This window comes from Enhydra lutris, unplaced genomic scaffold (genome assembly GCF_002288905.1).
Source record: "Enhydra lutris kenyoni isolate GAN:26980312 unplaced genomic scaffold, ASM228890v2 scaffoldscaffold11, whole genome shotgun sequence".
NCBI lineage: Eukaryota > Metazoa > Chordata > Mammalia > Carnivora > Mustelidae > Enhydra > Enhydra lutris.
In genome coordinates, this window is record NW_019154095.1 from 16,007,877 (window position 1) to 16,024,544 (window position 16,668).

General features: G+C 38.7%; 1 protein-coding gene across 5 annotated transcripts in view; it reads right to left on the reverse strand.

Moving 5' to 3' along the window:
* Positions 1-3,446: 3,446 nt before the first annotated feature.
* LOC111144430 (sorbin and SH3 domain containing 2) overlaps positions 3,447-16,668 on the reverse strand; it is a 90,311-nt gene continuing 77,089 nt past the window's right edge. For all 5 annotated transcript variants that reach the window (XM_022498730.1, XM_022498728.1, XM_022498733.1 and 2 more), the window contains 3 exons: positions 11,157-11,206; positions 7,210-7,316; positions 3,447-5,633 (listed from right to left, as the gene is read on the reverse strand). In XM_022498730.1, coding sequence (XP_022354438.1) covers positions 5,572-5,633; positions 7,210-7,316; positions 11,157-11,206 — 219 coding nt within the window. In that variant the 3' untranslated portion in view covers positions 3,447-5,571. The remainder of the gene's footprint in view (positions 5,634-7,209; positions 7,317-11,156; positions 11,207-16,668) is intronic.

A 16,668-nucleotide genomic window follows, 5' to 3' on the forward strand; every position in this document is an offset into this window, starting at 1 on the left:
AAGCCCTTCCCAGAACTCCACCCGCCGTGCAGCTGGCTTCCAAGCAGTCGCCTCTAGGGCCATAATGAATCACAAGGCATGGACAGGCTTATGCTCAATTAAAGCACGTTGGTAATCAAAGTTACATCCTCTGGTCACTGAGTGCTTTTAGAAACCAAAGTTAACTTTCCTCCGGGAAACACTATCATGCTGGACCAAACACATACCTCTCCCTTGTTGTCCTGTGCACCACGAGGGCCTGTTATGGGTCGCTGGCTGCTCGTGATAGAAGAGTTTGTGAGAATGGTGGGGACGAAGGAGGTCAGCGGATGTAGCTGTTTAACTATGGGTGCATGGTTTGATCAACAGGATATTTAGCCCCATGCTTAGATGATCTAGAAGAAAGAGCACAGGCTCGGGAGATAGATAAAACAGATTCTGAATTTAATGTCCATCCCATATTTTGTATCAACTTTTTGGAGCCTCAACTTCCTCACCTATAAAATGGGCCCAAAGCAGATGTCCTTTTAGATTTGTCTGAGGAGAAGTGGAACACATGTAAGTTACCGCTTGGTAATACAGCCCATGTCCAACATTCCTTTCCCTCTGGTCAGTTTTCACGTTTGTTGCTGGCAATTGGCATAGACCAGGGGTTCACAGGCTTTTTCTGTACAGAGATAGTAAATATTTAGGTTTTGTGGGGCACAAGGCAAAATGGAAGATATTATGCACATACTCACATAACAAAAAAGAGCAAATTTCTACCAATTAATTGATAAAATTCAAAATATAACAGTATCAGGGTAAAGTTTTTATAATATAGATCTACCAGTGAAAAAAAAGAAAGGAATTCTTTTTCTGGGGAGACAACATCTCACTTAATTGGGGTTCAAAATTAGTGTTCCCTACCACCAAATAGGTGGTAATAACCACGGTTATTCCTAATTTGCAAGCCATAAAAAAAGAGGTAGCAAGCTGAATTTGGTCCACAGGACTTAGGTTGCCAATCCCTGGTGTAGACCATTCATTCATAACACCAGTCTCTGCTTGTACTCTGACCTAGTCATTCATGATGAGGAAATAATTTGAAACCATAACGGATACATAAACAACAGTTAGAAGGCTACAGTCCAGAAAGGAGGATGAAATGATTAAATCTTTAAATAAACAGGCTTTTGGAAACTGTCAGAGTACTTAGTCTTTTTGATTGAGTGATTCTTTAAAGAATATCTCCTTTTGTGGCTAAAATCTGGAAAACAGTAGGAAGAAATGCTCAGACCACACAAAGTGACCACCTACACAGAGAGATCAGGCAGAGAAAGTTCATGGAAACAGTTACTCAAACAGGTTCTTTTTGCTTTCTGTCAAATAAGAAATGGACATATATATGCTAGCTTTTAGCGAGAGTGTAGTTACCGGATGGATTAAAATTTGGCCTATCATACGGGAGGGTCCCTTGCTGCTACTCTTCCACTGACCTGGGCCAGTTAATGCTCAGATGTGAGCCACAGCAGATAAAGGCAGAGAAGCAGACAGTGTTTTCCATGGCCTGGCCATGTGGGGTTCACAACAACAGATCCTACTTCACCTACTGGGGGGGCTTCCAGAGCCTAAATGAGATGCTGGAAGTAATTTGTGGTGTATGTTGATGAGTGTGTATTGGCATAAAATCGAGTAAGATATGTTACTGAGGATCAAATGACTCTAAAGCAAACAATAGTTCAATATTCCATCCAGAATGCTGACATCCACAATAAGAAAGCCTGGCAGGAGGGTCACACAGTGGCGGCTGCTGCTCCGGACCTCACATCAGTACTTGGATGGCTGTGATAGAAGTCTCGGAGAACCACTAATGTGGAGAGGGGTTTCTGACCTCAGGGCTTCGGTGAAGCTGCCGTGGCATCTCAGCAGATTTTACAGAGAAGCACAAAGTATTAATTCTCAAGGAAAAGAGGAAATCTAGATTTTGATGCATGTGCCTTTAAAATCCCAGATTTATATTTTTAGAATGCTGATCATTTGGCAAGAGATGCACTGGTGGAGAGCAACAGGGAGTGACCTGAGTACACACAGACAAGCATCCTGATCTTACTGGATTCTGATTTACCTAGTTAAATGACCCACAAATGCTCTGATGGAAACACGTGCAAAAGAATATTCTGGAGCATATTCTTCACACAAAGGGAACACATGTTAGTGAAAAGCTAATATACAGTGGAAATTTTCCATTGAAACAGAAGAGAGCAAGGTGGGCATTAAGGAGAAGCAACGTGACAAAAACACTTCTGAGAATTGAATTGCCAACAGAGTAATGTACGGGTTTCTGAATATGCGAGACAAAGATGTGGGAGGAGGCAAACACATAGAGCCACAAGTGTCCAAGGTCTGTTACAAAGGATCCAAGTATGATAAAGAAGATGTGAGGGGTGTGTGTGTGTGTGTGTGTGTGTACACAATATATAGATATATATAGACATATATATATTTACAGAATGATATAATGGAATTATATATAATGGAATGGAATATATTTATATAAGTATGTAATGGAATATAAAAAAATGTATAATGGAATATTACTCAGCCGTCAAAAAGAATGAAATCTAGCCACTTGCAACGATGTGGATGGAACTAGAGTGTAATGAGCTAAGTGAAAAAAGTCAGCCAGAGAAAGACAAATAACATATGTTTCACTCATATGTGGAGTTTAAGAAAGAAAACAGGAACACAGGGGAAGGGAAGGAAAAATAAAATATGACAAAAACAGAGAGGGAGGCAAACCATAAGAGACTCTTAACTCTAGCAAATAAACTGAAGGTTGATGGAGGGGAGGGGAGGTTGGGGGATGGGGTACCTAGGTGATGGGTATTAAGGAGGGCACGTGATGGAATGAGCACTGGGTGTTACATGCAAATGATGAATAACTAAATTCTACCCCTGAAACTAATTGTGTACCATATGTTAACTAAATTAAATTTAAATAAAAAAATTTTTTTAAAGAAAAAAGGATCCAAGTAGGAAAGCTAGTTATTTGCTATTTGTGTGAGAGTAAAGCACATAATTTAAAATTCCCCGAAAGCTTGTGGGTCTTATGAGAGACTGCCATGCCAGTGGTGATAAAGCTTTTTAGGGCAAGAATTTTTAAAAATTTAAGGTGATTGAATTGAGACAGTGCTTATAACTTCTTGCAAGTAACTTCTTCTTGGAAAAAATAGCTGTTTTTGAGGCATAAATATTATGTGTTGTTTTAGCTGAGTAGTAATTTTCAGCCCCAGAGTATTCAGCAAACAAGTCTTAGTGGCAGGTTTAAAGAACATTTCTTCTCTGAGATGATGCATATACCTCTTTTCTCCATTTGTGTATCAAGAGAACATAGAACAAATGCATTTTCTCTTGGTTTGTCAAAGAAATTGAGGTAAACTACACAATTTTCTTAAGGATAAATGTCAAAAAGAAAAACTGAAGTATACTTCCAAGCAAAATTTATTAGGTGTCTATTCAAGAAAAACACAATGACCTTCGCTTGTAAGAATTCAAAGTCAATTACCTGAAAGCCAGGTATGAACATTTTTTTTTCTTTTAAAATCAGATACAGAGAGTAGAAACAGTAATTTTTCTTAAATATGACAGGCAACAGATATTGAAATCTTTTCTCATAAATGGCATCAAGGATAATTACTCATTTATCAGCAAAGGTGCATGCAGTTGACTTAATTTCAAACCCAAAGCCTTTAAGATATAAAGCTGGTTGCAAACTTGACAGTTATCAAGGTAGGCTACTCGAAGATGTTTCTTTACCTTTTAACGAATGAAACTCCTCTGTAATCAGTACATTTCAGTTTGGTTGCTAAGATCTTTTACGTTCATAATTTTGCATAAATTCTATCTTACACAATTGCACAATCAAGGCGTGCTTGTGATCTGTGGGATATGTAAAGGATAATCTGTTGGAAAGTGTTTTAGCTTAGTGTAAAGTGAAAGATAAAGACCAAATTAGTAAATTTCTGTTTTTCTCGACAACTAAATAGTCTGTACAAAAAAAGGAGCAAACGTATGTACAAAATTCTGGAGTCTACATACATTGTGAAAAGATCAATCACTGTCCACAGAAGAAATGCCATAAAATGTTTAATCTATAATGCTCAAGATCCAGATATGAATAGTTCTTATGCAAAGTTATAAGAAATACAAAGCTAGTTCTCAAGGTATGTGTAGTTCAGGCACTGTTAGCCACATTAAATCTTTCAGGTCCCAAAGCCATTTTGTAAATTTCTACTTCAGGGCAGAAAACATAACCTGAAGGATTTAACATTGCTTCCGAAAGTGCCTCATGGATTCCGAGGAACTATTTCACACACACCAGGAAAATCAGGCTCAACATATTCCTGTCCTCAAATGTTGCCAGGATTCTGAGTTCCGTAGAAGAAAAATAACTATCGTAGTAAAAATAATTGTATTGATCGTAATCCTTGCTAAAACCAGCCATAATACTTGTGATGCTTCTGAAGTACTCTATTTCTATAAAATAACGTGTGGGATTCCTTTACATTTCCATAAAATGTACAACACACCATACGGATTGTCTGTTCTCGTACAATCTCAAATGTGTATGTGCGCACACAGTGAAAACTTACCTATGAATATTGCTTACAGATACTTTCAAGTGTCTACGTTAGAATAATTCTTTGCACCTCTCACTAACACTGCTTTTATTAAAATTTTACCAGATAAATAAAACACTAAGAGCTCATTGTTCATGATGCTGATTATTACATTTTAATATAAAATAGCAATGCAACTTTACAACACAATAGGTTTTTGTTTTTTGTTGTTTTTTTTTTTTTTTGTAGTCTAGCTAAACCTCTTATAGTCTCATGATTATTACCAAAGGCTCTTATTCACTTACGGTTTGCACTTCTAAAAAGTACAGAAAAAAAAAACTGCAGGAAAAGACTCCTATTTGAAAACTCACATTCAGTCAATAAAATCACACTCATCCGAATTGACTTTCCTACGCTTGCTTTATGTTTTGTAATCACTGTGCGTATTACAATTGTAAGTGCAGGCAAACAATAGCCGAAGGACAGTTTCTCATGTCGTGTAAACCAGGACACTAGGCAAACTCGTGAAAGGAAAGTACACTGCCAAGCTAAGAATGTGAAAACACAAACCACAGCATTTAGGAATAAACAATCTCTGGTTGCCTGAGGGGAGAATGCCTTTCAAAGTGGACTAGAGAGATTCTTCAGATATTTCTTTCTTTTTTTTTTTTTTTCCTCAAATACTTCTCCCTTTCTAACTCTAACGATCTTCTCTCTTATCTCGCATAGCGACTTTTCCAACTTTAGAGCAGAAATCAGGACTACGCACGTTCACGCAGAAGCAAGCCCCCAGCCTCCCCAGGGCTGGAGAGCGGCAGTCCCTTTGCTGGTGGTTTGGCGGCAGGTAGAGGTGGGGAGGGCTGGGGGACTTCTAGAGGAGACCAGAAGGCAGGACAGTAGCGGGGGGAGGGGGGCGCTGAGGGGGCTCTTTCAGGCAAGGGTCTGCAGATGTGGTGCTGAAATGGGACTTGAAATGTAGGGAGACAGAGAATCACAGCCTCTTGACATAGTTTCCGGGAAAAGTACCAAAGAATTTGGTTCTTCTTGAGGTTCCTGAAAATAGAAGCAATAAATGGAATGAATAACGATGAAATATCGATTTATATATGTGGGCTAGAACACTCTTTGCTTACAAGCCGTCATGAAGCAAGCAAACCTTGCGTTTGGAAAAGAAAGCGCTCACCTGAACACGGTAGGAAGACAAAGGGAGCAGTTTCATCTGAATTGCCTGATGCCTTCATTGTTTCTCCACCTGGAAGGCTGCCCTCCCACCCACACCCAGGTTAAACAGAAACGCTCAGCCTCTCAGCCGGAAGGGAAAGACCACGCTGCAAGGAGGTGGATTTTAATGTCATGATATTAAGTGGGACGATGCTCCATCGCCAAGGAAGCCAGACAAGAGGGAGGAGTGGAACACTCTCGGGAGGACGTCGAGGCTGGCAGCATGACAGGATGGCCCAGCAGCAAGGCTCTGTTCGGTGAGCCGGGAGTCTGACACCCTCTTCAACAGGGTGTAATATTAATGGCATTACGGGGGGACACTGTCACCCTCCAGTTTTATTATGTCATGGGAGATCACGTGGGACGGGAGAGTTCTATGAACAGAAGCAGAGGCTTGTGGCTGCGGATGTGACCTCCGTACTTTCATCGTTTTCCCCACGGATGGCCTGTCTATAGAAAGCTCTCTTTCCTTCATTTTATCTTCTCTTGTCCTCCTGTGCCTTTATTTCTTTGTTCCCTCTTTCCTGTGCGCCCCATTATATGATCTTGTCTACAAATGTTTTCTCAGCAGAGCTCTACTCTTATTTTTTTTTAAGCCTTATTTTTTTTAGAGAGAGAGAGAGTGTGTGTGCATTAGTGGGGGGAGGGGCCAAGAGAGAGGGAGAGAGAGACTCCACGAGCAGACTCCCGCTGAGCAGGGAGCCTAATGTGGGTCTTGATCTCATGACCCTGAGATCATGATCTGAGCCGAAATCAAGTCAGGCACTCAACCAACTGAGCCACCCAGGTACCCCCTATTCTTCTTTTAGGAAGGTAAGAACATCTCTCAACTTCTACCAAAAATTAAAATGAAGATGAATCACTGAACTTTCAGGGTTATTTAACATCAGACTTAGTAAGTAGATGAATTGTGGACTTCATCTTGTTTTCTCCAATTAGATCCCCACTGCTGACACCTAACATTGCCCACCGAAGAGGGTGTTAGTATTTCTCTCTAGGAAACACTGTTGTTATGGTTCTTAGATCTCAGCCTTTCCTGGTTGGTGCTATCCAAAGCAACTTTCTTCTCTCAGTTGAATTGAAAGTAAAACTATCAGAAAATCACATATACCAGAAAACCATATTATAAATGCAATGCAGGGCAATTGGCTAAGCGTCCGATTCTTGATCTCAGTTCAGGTCTTGATCTCGGGGTTGTGAGTTCAAGCCTCGCATTGGGCTCCATACTAGGTGTGGAACCTACTTTAAAAAATGTGATGCAGTGTTGCCTCGGGATTACACGGTGCATATGTAATGCGTGAAGGATCAGAGGCATCATGAAAACAAAGGAAGGTTGATTATCACAAATGAGCAAACACGAGCAAATTATAAAATGGCCAAAGGCATCTGAAAGGCAGTGTCCACATACCCACAAACCATCCATCATCACACTTCTCCATCACATCAATGACGTCACTTTCTCTGAGCTCCAGCTCATCTTCATTCCTAGGAGTATAGTTATACAGAGCCTGAAACCTTAAACAGGACAAATGGATGTGTTTAAAGACAAATCTTTACACCTTTGTGAAACTACAGAAGATTGTACATAGTCACTTTACTTTTAACATTTCTATCCTTATTAATACATGAAACTTGATAGTGTAAGTCTTTGGTAAGCATGTAATGTAAATAGAAATATTTGGGCTTTCTTGGGGTTTAGACCACTCTGATAAACATTTTAAAACTACAAGGAGGAATAATTGTGGAAGGTCGTAATACCCACAAGTTGGATTAAAACATTTTGACACTTATAAATCAGACCTACATTCCAGTTGCCTATGATAGATACCATGAGGGCATTAAATAATAGCACAGAATATAATAGAAGTGATGTGTACATTATTCAGGGATGTAACAAGAAGGGATTATTGTTTTAGTTGGCCATAATCAAAAGCAAACAATTGCAACTTCCAAGTTGAATTTTCAATGGTTCTAAATGGAGACGTACAAACTATTTCAGACATGTCTTCTAAATCGCTATGTGGGGATTACTGTAAAAGAGAAAGTTATTTTTTTTTCACCAATAGGAATTCCTTAAAGCAGTTTAGTTTCATAGTTTGAATCAGTGTTTGTGAGGATTTACAATTTGAAAATCTGATGTAATTCACCTGTGAAGTCAAGCAGATGAATTCTGCGCTCAGTGATGACTGAGTCAATATCAAACAGTAGATTATGTATATAAGTTTCTTTTTTAAATGGGTCCTGGAGAAATTGTGTTTGATGTGGAAACTCTCCCTGGAAATAATTTTACATGAAAAGGAATTACTGATAGGATGCTACCACTTTTGTTTCTCTGCGTGAATTCGTCGAGAGCCTTTATTTTGGTGACACTGATCAGTAAAATGGAATTTGTGGTAACAAAATAGTATGTATTTTAATGCATATTAATGGAGACTGGCATTTTGGAAAGTAAAAACACAAATTCTAGCAGCTGTGCAGCTCAGGAAGCATTTGATATGCAGGTACATGAAAACTTCATATTACCACTAAAATATTACCAGTATCATGAGGGGGATTTAAAAAAAAAAAAATCAGTGAATTTGTTTTTGCTGTTTCTTCTAACAGTTATGTAATTCTGCCAATATATGGTAATAAGAACCACATTTCAGGGTATTCTGAATTTTTTTTTTAAGTCAACTTTAGAAAGTAGATAATGTTGAATACTGCTGGGACGAGAATGATTTATTTCTAATTACTTCATTCAGTCAGAAAATCACATTTTGGTGGAACAAAATTTTCCTATCATTTGAACTCAAGCATGTCATAAATCTGGGACATGTCTCCACGTGCTTCCCTCTCTGTCCATGAACTTTTTCAGATTGGGGGACCCAGATAAAGTTGGCTTCTGGCAGGGGTTGGGCGTGGGGGTAGTTGCCTGGGAGAGAACATCGTCTCCTAGAATACATTATCTACCCTGGCTGGCACCAAACCCGGAAATCACTACATTAGAGATTTCTTTCCTTTAATATTTGTCTTCCTAGAAAATCTTTTCTGCCATTTATATGCTTTTGAATCTGGGCATCTGATGTCTTCTGTTGGGAAAGGATTCTGACTATGGTGAAGGACAGAGAAAAGTAGCCAGATTCCCAGAGCCGTGGTTAAAGGAAAAAATAAAATAAGAAGACAGGGAGGGGTTAAATACCAATACTGCTTAATTTGGATGTTTGCAATAGGGCCAGCCAGGGTTGGAGTAGACAAATTTTTTTGTTGTTTGCCTTAAGGATTTGATTTTGAGGCTGCTTAGGTGAAGGGGGGGGTAGCTTTTGTATATTCATATGGGGAAGTTGATTTCAACTTGGTCCCTTTTCCAATGAGGGAGACAGTGATTCCTGGGCTGTTAATTCAATGGATGTACATTAAAGCTCTCACTTCTGGAAACACCGATTCTCTGACTGGGCTTTCCAGGCCTTCCCTCCCTCAGGCGCTTGTCCAACCTCATATGGAGAAAAGCCTCTTTAAGGCCATTGAACCCCAGATGCTGGAAGAATCTCAAGGTTCCAAGAGCTTAAAAAAAAAAAAAAATCCCCAAACTGGCACAAACTCCTACTTCACTTTGGTATGACAAAAGCCAGTGTGCTTGTCAAAATTTACTTACCATTCGGGTTTAATTAGGCCACAAAAAAAAGAAAAAAAATGGAGTTTCATGGAAACATAAACAAATCTTCCGGAAACCCCCCTGCCTCTGTTGGCTTTCAGAATCAGTGTTGCACGACAGGAAATGGAGCTAAATTACAATTAAAATGTTTTGAATGATGTGTTGGTGAGATGAATGATGGTGGTGGCAACAAGATCCTTCAAAAAGAAATTTGTCTTTTAAATAAGAAATGCTCAGCCAAGCTCAAAGCTCTCTCTATAAACTTGCAACTTTTCCGAGAACATATTTTATCCTAATTCTGAATTGCGGCAACCTTATAACACGATGTTCCTATTTGTACTCCAATCCAGTTTTTACATGAAAGGGATTTAGTGACACCCTATAATCCACTCATCAGATGGAAATTTAGTACAGAATGTTTTCTAATGTCCATAGCAGGGCCTTGAAAACACGCCTTTTCCCACCTGTGAGCTCTGTGGTTTGGTAGATACCCAAATGGCCACACATGGAAGTATTAACTTTATAGGACATGAAACGGTAAAACACAATATACCTATCAATTCATATGCTCCTTAAAGCTGCTTAATACAATGTGTTGGTAATGCAACAGACCTGGACAGGCTTGGAATGTACTTTTTTGTGATGTGTTCCTATCATCTGCTTGAATAAGGAAACAAGCCCAAACTTGAGAATTACAAGTCTTATTGGATTTTTTTCTTCCCCAGGTAAATGAAACTTTAAGGGATTCTTACTTCCAGCCTGTTCTTTGCCTAAGCTTTTCCCTAAGGAGGAGCGCTTTCTGGATGCACTTGGTAAGAGGTGAGAGATGGTTTCTGAGAGCATTGCTGTTAGCTCAGGGCCAGGTCTCCAAGCAGTGAGGAGGGAGTCCGTGGTGAGAAGGCACCAGGCCCCACAGCAGGCCTTGCTGACTGGTTAGGCCCTGGCTGAGCAGAACATGGGCAGTGGGCCAGAGGGAGGTTCTGCTGGGGCTTGGGTCTGCCTGACAAGGTTTAGTTCCCTCCTTGCTCCTTCCCAGGGGTCTAACTCCTGACTTACAGACTAGGCAGTAGGCAGTAGGAACTAGATAGCCTCTGAACATCTGTGATGGGCAAAACGGAATGGAAAGAGACACACACAGAAAGAGAATCTTAAAGACAATGTGTGACACCTTCAATTTAAATTGACTTATAGGTCAGAAAGGAGAGGGAGTTTGAAAGTGTGGAAAGGCATTAAGCTGAATGACATTGAAGGTCTTAACACACTGCCATTTCCAAAGACCTGTGTAAGAATGGAACTCTGGAATTGCATTACTAAGTTATCACTTCTGGTCTACTTTGGCATTCTTCTAGTCTTCGAATATGTGTACAGACAATGTTAGGACATTTCTGTGTCTTTCAAGCTGTGGTAACTAGAATTCACATGCTGACTAGAACAGAGAGGGAGGCAGATTGATAAGTCTTGGGCATCACTGGAACATTGGAAGGCTTTTCTGGGTGTGTAAATCAGTCTTCTACCCAAAATCACAGGTTTCTTTTCAAAATGAACTTCTGCTCTCTGTTATGAAAGATGGAGAGCGTTGTAATTTCTCTTCATCAAAGAGCCTCGTGTTAGGTTGTTCTCTCTCATTTGCAAAGCTGAACAGACCTCTGTTTTAGTACATTGATTCTCTATTTTGTGGGTCAAGGTCAGTCTCGAACTTAGAAGATAAGAAGAATACTTACGGTTCCCCCCCACCTTGAATGTTTTCATGAGTAAACACAGGACGCTGTGGCTGAAATGAAATGATTTTCAATGTAATCAGTGTTTAAACTGGTACTAAGTAAAAAATAATTTGGATAATGGCATGGTACTTTTCTTGACATTTAATATTTCCTATTGTAGAAAACCAAGAGGAAGGAAAAAAAACAAATAAAGGGGTTCTGCAGGATTAATAATTCAAATATTTTGAAGGATGCTTTGCATTAAATCAAAATAACCAAGGTTCAAATGTTTTGAATATATCTACAATCTAGTCTGCTCAAGCATTAAGGAAAAGTCAGGGTTTAGTCCCATTGATTTTTCAAAGGCCAGGAATATGGCAAGAACATAGACACCAAACCACCAGAATGGGAAGTCTGGACACCTTCATACAACCTTATTCCTCAGCGTTTTCTCAAACAAGCAGAAAATAGGCCACATTTAGTCTAACAGCAAAGTATCCACATTCATTCTACTTTTCCTTCACAGACGACATTTTCACGTACAGTACGGATGAAAATATAGATAGGCAGACATCCCATGCTACATTGGAATTAACACTCTCTGTTCTCAATGTGGAGAGAGCACATGCATTTTTAAAAAGAGAAAACAGAGAACTTTAAATAGAATGTAACAAACAATATCCAGGTAACATGTAACATTTTACCTTAGAAGAGAAATACTGGTAGAAATTTCCAGTGCACTGAACTCTCAAAAGAGTTTCCTTTCTTTTTAAACTAAGCATCAAGACCAGTATCTGTAATAGATACTTATAATATTGGAAATGACAAACCTTAGCATCCCATATATCCACATAAATATTGCAACAAATGAAAGTTAATATGTTTGTTGAATATGTAAACTCGACATTGTTTATACCGACTACCTAAATGTTACTATTTCAGGAAAAGAAAAGCATTACAATTATTTCATAACACATTTCAAAATCATCCTCTTCTTGATGACTATTGAATTAGTTAGTAAGTCCATGTCCGTAGACACCAGGGCCAATTCCTGGGTCCCAGAATTCTGAATGGATTACTGACAGGCTGGGAATTTTCCTCTGCAAATTGTCCATAGAAATCCCCCTGGTTCAAGAATGCATGAGGAAATCTGAGGTTTCTTTCAGTCTGAGTCTATAATCTGCTCTCCTTCCTAAATTCTTTATTCACTCCCTTCCCATCCAAACTCTCTAGCATAAGACTAAATATTTATGTTACTAAAACTTGTAGCCGTCAATCTATTGGAAGTTTACTCACACTATTCTTAGAAACTTCACTCAACAGTCTGTGCATGGAATATATAAACTTCAGACTAAAGAGTGGATAAGAATTATTGAACACATGCATGACTTAAGAGTACAATACTTTAAGTCAATATAAGTTACTGACAATGTATCTATTATTGAAATAAGATACACGATTTTAAGACTTATGAAGACTGAACTATTTTCTAGCCTTGTTGTCCATTTAATTCAATGGAAATATATTGAATAATTCTATGTTATATATAAATAAGAAATGAATAAAAATAAATATATGTAAAATAAATACAAGTCAACCATAAGCTTATACCCTATTAAATTTTTTAAATTCTTGTCCAATCACGCATAAATAGCTCATGCAGGAATAAGATATATGTATATTGACTGCTATTAATATTTTATAATACTTTTCCAGTCTTCTTTTGCATTTTAAATCACTGCAGAATAATGTTCCTTCACATAAGTGTGGATATATTTTTTAGATTTCTTAACCATTCCTCTTTTTTGCTTTAGAAGTGGAGGTTGGTCTAGCCTTTTTTCACTATCTTGAGCAAAAGTGCTATAAATATTTTTATACAAAGAGTTATTTCCTTGCTTTGGATCATTTAAAGCACATTTCCAGGAGTAAAATTTCTTGCCAAAGATTATATGTTCAAGCCACATGATAGTGAAAATGCTCCTGTTAGTCACTCAAAAGATTATAAAAATGTAATTTAAAAAAATGGAAAATGCTGTATTTCAAAGCACATACCAGGACAGATGCTCTTGTCCTCACAGAACATCATAGCACCCTTTACAGTTCATAGCACAGTTATAAATAAGAAAATATTATATGATCACCTGTTCTTATCTTCAGAGAAAAATGTTTTGTAAAATATATTCCATTGTGCTCTTTCTACATGTTTAAATCATTCTAGTATGTTTAAGTTGAGTCAAAGTTTGACTTTTCCATCATGGCGTCCAAGGCTTGGTACAACCAGTTGGTCTAATTTCATTGATCTCTTATGTTAAAATGTGACTACGACTTTAAAAATCAGATTGTTCTTTGATACCAAACAATCTACTTTGAAAGTCCATATAGAACCTGTTCCTTGTCATCATTATAATTCTACTACTTTTAAGTCCTTTAATTTGACTCACATCATAACTTTGACAACTATGCACATCGGGCTGTTGCTAGAATTATGTGGCTCCATTAATGCCACAGGTGTCTACGTTTCAAGGAGTCGTGTTTCTGGGTGTGCCAGCCAGCAATGTTCTTGTTTTTATCAACCCCTCCCAATATATCTTTTCTTTTCCTCTACAGCCTTTAAGAGAGCCACACTCCTCACCCTCTTCTCTGATTTCCCGGGTCTCTATACTGTTCACATGCTCAGGCCAAGATTTATCATAGACTTTATTAAGATGATGGTGACTTCTAGAATTTTTCTAAGGTTATCTTAACAGGAATCATCTCCATGTGAATCTGGAGAGTGATTCACTCTCTGGAGAGGAACCAGTTTTGAGGAAAGATGACTAGTTACAGTATTTGAATTCATTTATTTTAAGTGTATTTGGTTAATAGATGAAAAAGTAGCACTCATAGCTGTTCATGAGGGCATCTTTGTGTCTTTCTGGTGTGGGCGTTGACAGTGTAACTTTGGATATGCACCTCAGCTTCATTATCTCTAAAATCAGAGTTAGCCAAGACGGAGATTAAAATCTTGTCCCTCTCAGGAAATCCATGGAGGAAACCACATTTCCACAGATACATTTCTTCTGTTACATATAGGTGCCATCATCAACCTTACCACTCTCTTGTCAGAGAGCCGAGATAGCTCACACGGATTGATTAATTCTCAAGTGTTCCAGTCATGTAAAAACAATCCTACTAACCATTCAGCTTCATTTTTCAGATCAGGAAACCCAAACTCAAAGATCATTTCTTAATATCACAAATAAGTAAAAAAGAAGAAACAATTGCAATTTTGACTGGCACTTTCTTGAATTACTCTGATGGAATAGATGGCCTAAGTTGGTTAAAATCAGCACCCTCATTTTGTCCTTTAGGCGAGTGTTTATGTTCTCTAAGGATACTCAAGGAAATTATCTTAGGAGACTATCTTTTGCCTTCCCCCCACTCCGCTGTTAGAACTCCAAGGGCACAAACCTTGAAAAGAGATCGGTCCTGAATCTGCACTCTATTGCCCCAAGTGGTGAGGAGTGGCAGCAACATGCTAATATACCTCGGGACCGCTCTACAAAGTCCCTCCAGCCTGCATTCATTTTGAAAGGGTATTTTAAAGACCACGGAGTGTTGTGGAATAGATATCCATCTGTTTTTCTGACTATGTACTTCCCTTCCCACATTTTAAATTTTTGAGAAAGGATCGCTTTTTGGCCACCAGTATTTTGGGTCCGTGCTTCTATTTTAACTCTGCTCATTACTCATAATTTCTTAACAGTTTTGTGATCAATATAACATATACATTTGTGACATTCAGACAGACTTACATGTGTCTTAAGAATACAATAAAAATGAGAAAACCCAGGGAAGCACCATGTTGTTTTCATGGAATCCTAAATATTTAACTTTTTTCCCTTGACAATGTAACAATCCCCCCCCCCTTTTAGTGTAGCTATTTTTTAAGGTTATCAAAAGTGGATACAAATGAGACAAGTTTAAATACATGCTAATATTCGAAGCCAGAACCAGCCCACTGCTCCTAAGGGAACCAGTCTGGAATATCCTAGAATCTCTGATTACAGTAAACCATATACTTCCCTAGCTCAGATGGGGAGACGCAGTCAGTCCAGAACCCATCTGTCTATCCGTGCTTCTGCAGAGGCATTTCTGGGAATTAGCTATATTTAGTATTTGGTAATTCTTAATAAGAATTGACTGTTACTTTAAGTACTAATGTGGAAGAGTATTTGAAAGACTTATAAGCACTTCTAGAGTTCTTCAAATTTTTTTCCAGAAAATGTTAGTGGTAGTACTTGCCCACCAGAATTCGATAGAATTCTCCTAATAACAATCCCATGTTTATGTTAATAGCCTTATTTTTCCTTCTCAAATTATGACACACAACTTTGCATGAATCTAAGGAATATAGAATATTTACATTCCCCATGAACACAGAGAACTTATAAGTACATAATGTAAAAATCCAGCAAAGAAAAAAACCTTGAGGTGACCTAAACCATAGCATCTCACTGACCCATGGGAAATTTATGGCCGGGCCATATGAATTGTGGAAAAAAATCCTCCTTTTTGTTTTGGCTCTGGAAGGCCCTTCTATGAGTGAGACTAAGAATTTCTTCAAATCAACATTCCTCTTTCTCTATGGCAACCCAAATCTTTGCCTCAGAAACAAAGCGACGGCTCATGATGCCAGCTAAAAGCACAAACATGGCAGAAACACAGAGAGAGAGAGAGAGCTACATTTTTTGAAAGTGGAAAAGGAAATCCTCTTTACAACCAATCGCACCCTTCGCAATTTGGAAACCATAGTCCCGTAGCAGACCGGGTAAGGTGAAACCCGCGTTTATCAAATAAAAATGGTGAAAAGACAGACTTTTGCAGAGACAGAAATCCCCAAATGCCTTGGCTGCCTTCTTCAGAACTGATCGTCCCATTTGGAACGCATTTATATGAACAGAGCTAAGGAGGTACAGGGAAAAGTAATTTCACCTTTAAGTTCAATCAGAGCTGTCAAAAGACGGGAGTACCGAAATACCCTCCAATCTCTGGTTTAGGCTTTAAAAGGATGGTGGAGCAAATGTAGCACACACTGCCAGAGCAACAAGATACTTTTTGCAACAAGGATCATGGATTCAAGAAAAAAAAAAAAATCGAAATAAACTGAAAGCCACAGAAGCAAACATTACTGGAAGTGTGTGAGTCCCATATACGATCAGCAACTGCTTTATTCTTTGCACTAAAAATGGTGACTGGAAGGAAAGCAGCAACTGACAGAGAACATGGAAGCCTGAGATGGCTGGAGAAGACGACATACACTAACTACACCCTTACTTGTCTGATGAGAGTGTCATCCTGTGTTTTTGGTGTTTAGAAAGCTGACACATACAGACGTAAAAGGGAAACACGTTGCCCAAAGACAAGATAGGATTTTCGAATTGATCTGATTTCACAGCCCATCATCATGGTCCCTTCATCTCAGGGGTATCTCTAGCTCTACTTTAGGGGCAAAGCACAGCAACGACAACGAAGGAAGAGCCAGCCTACTGAG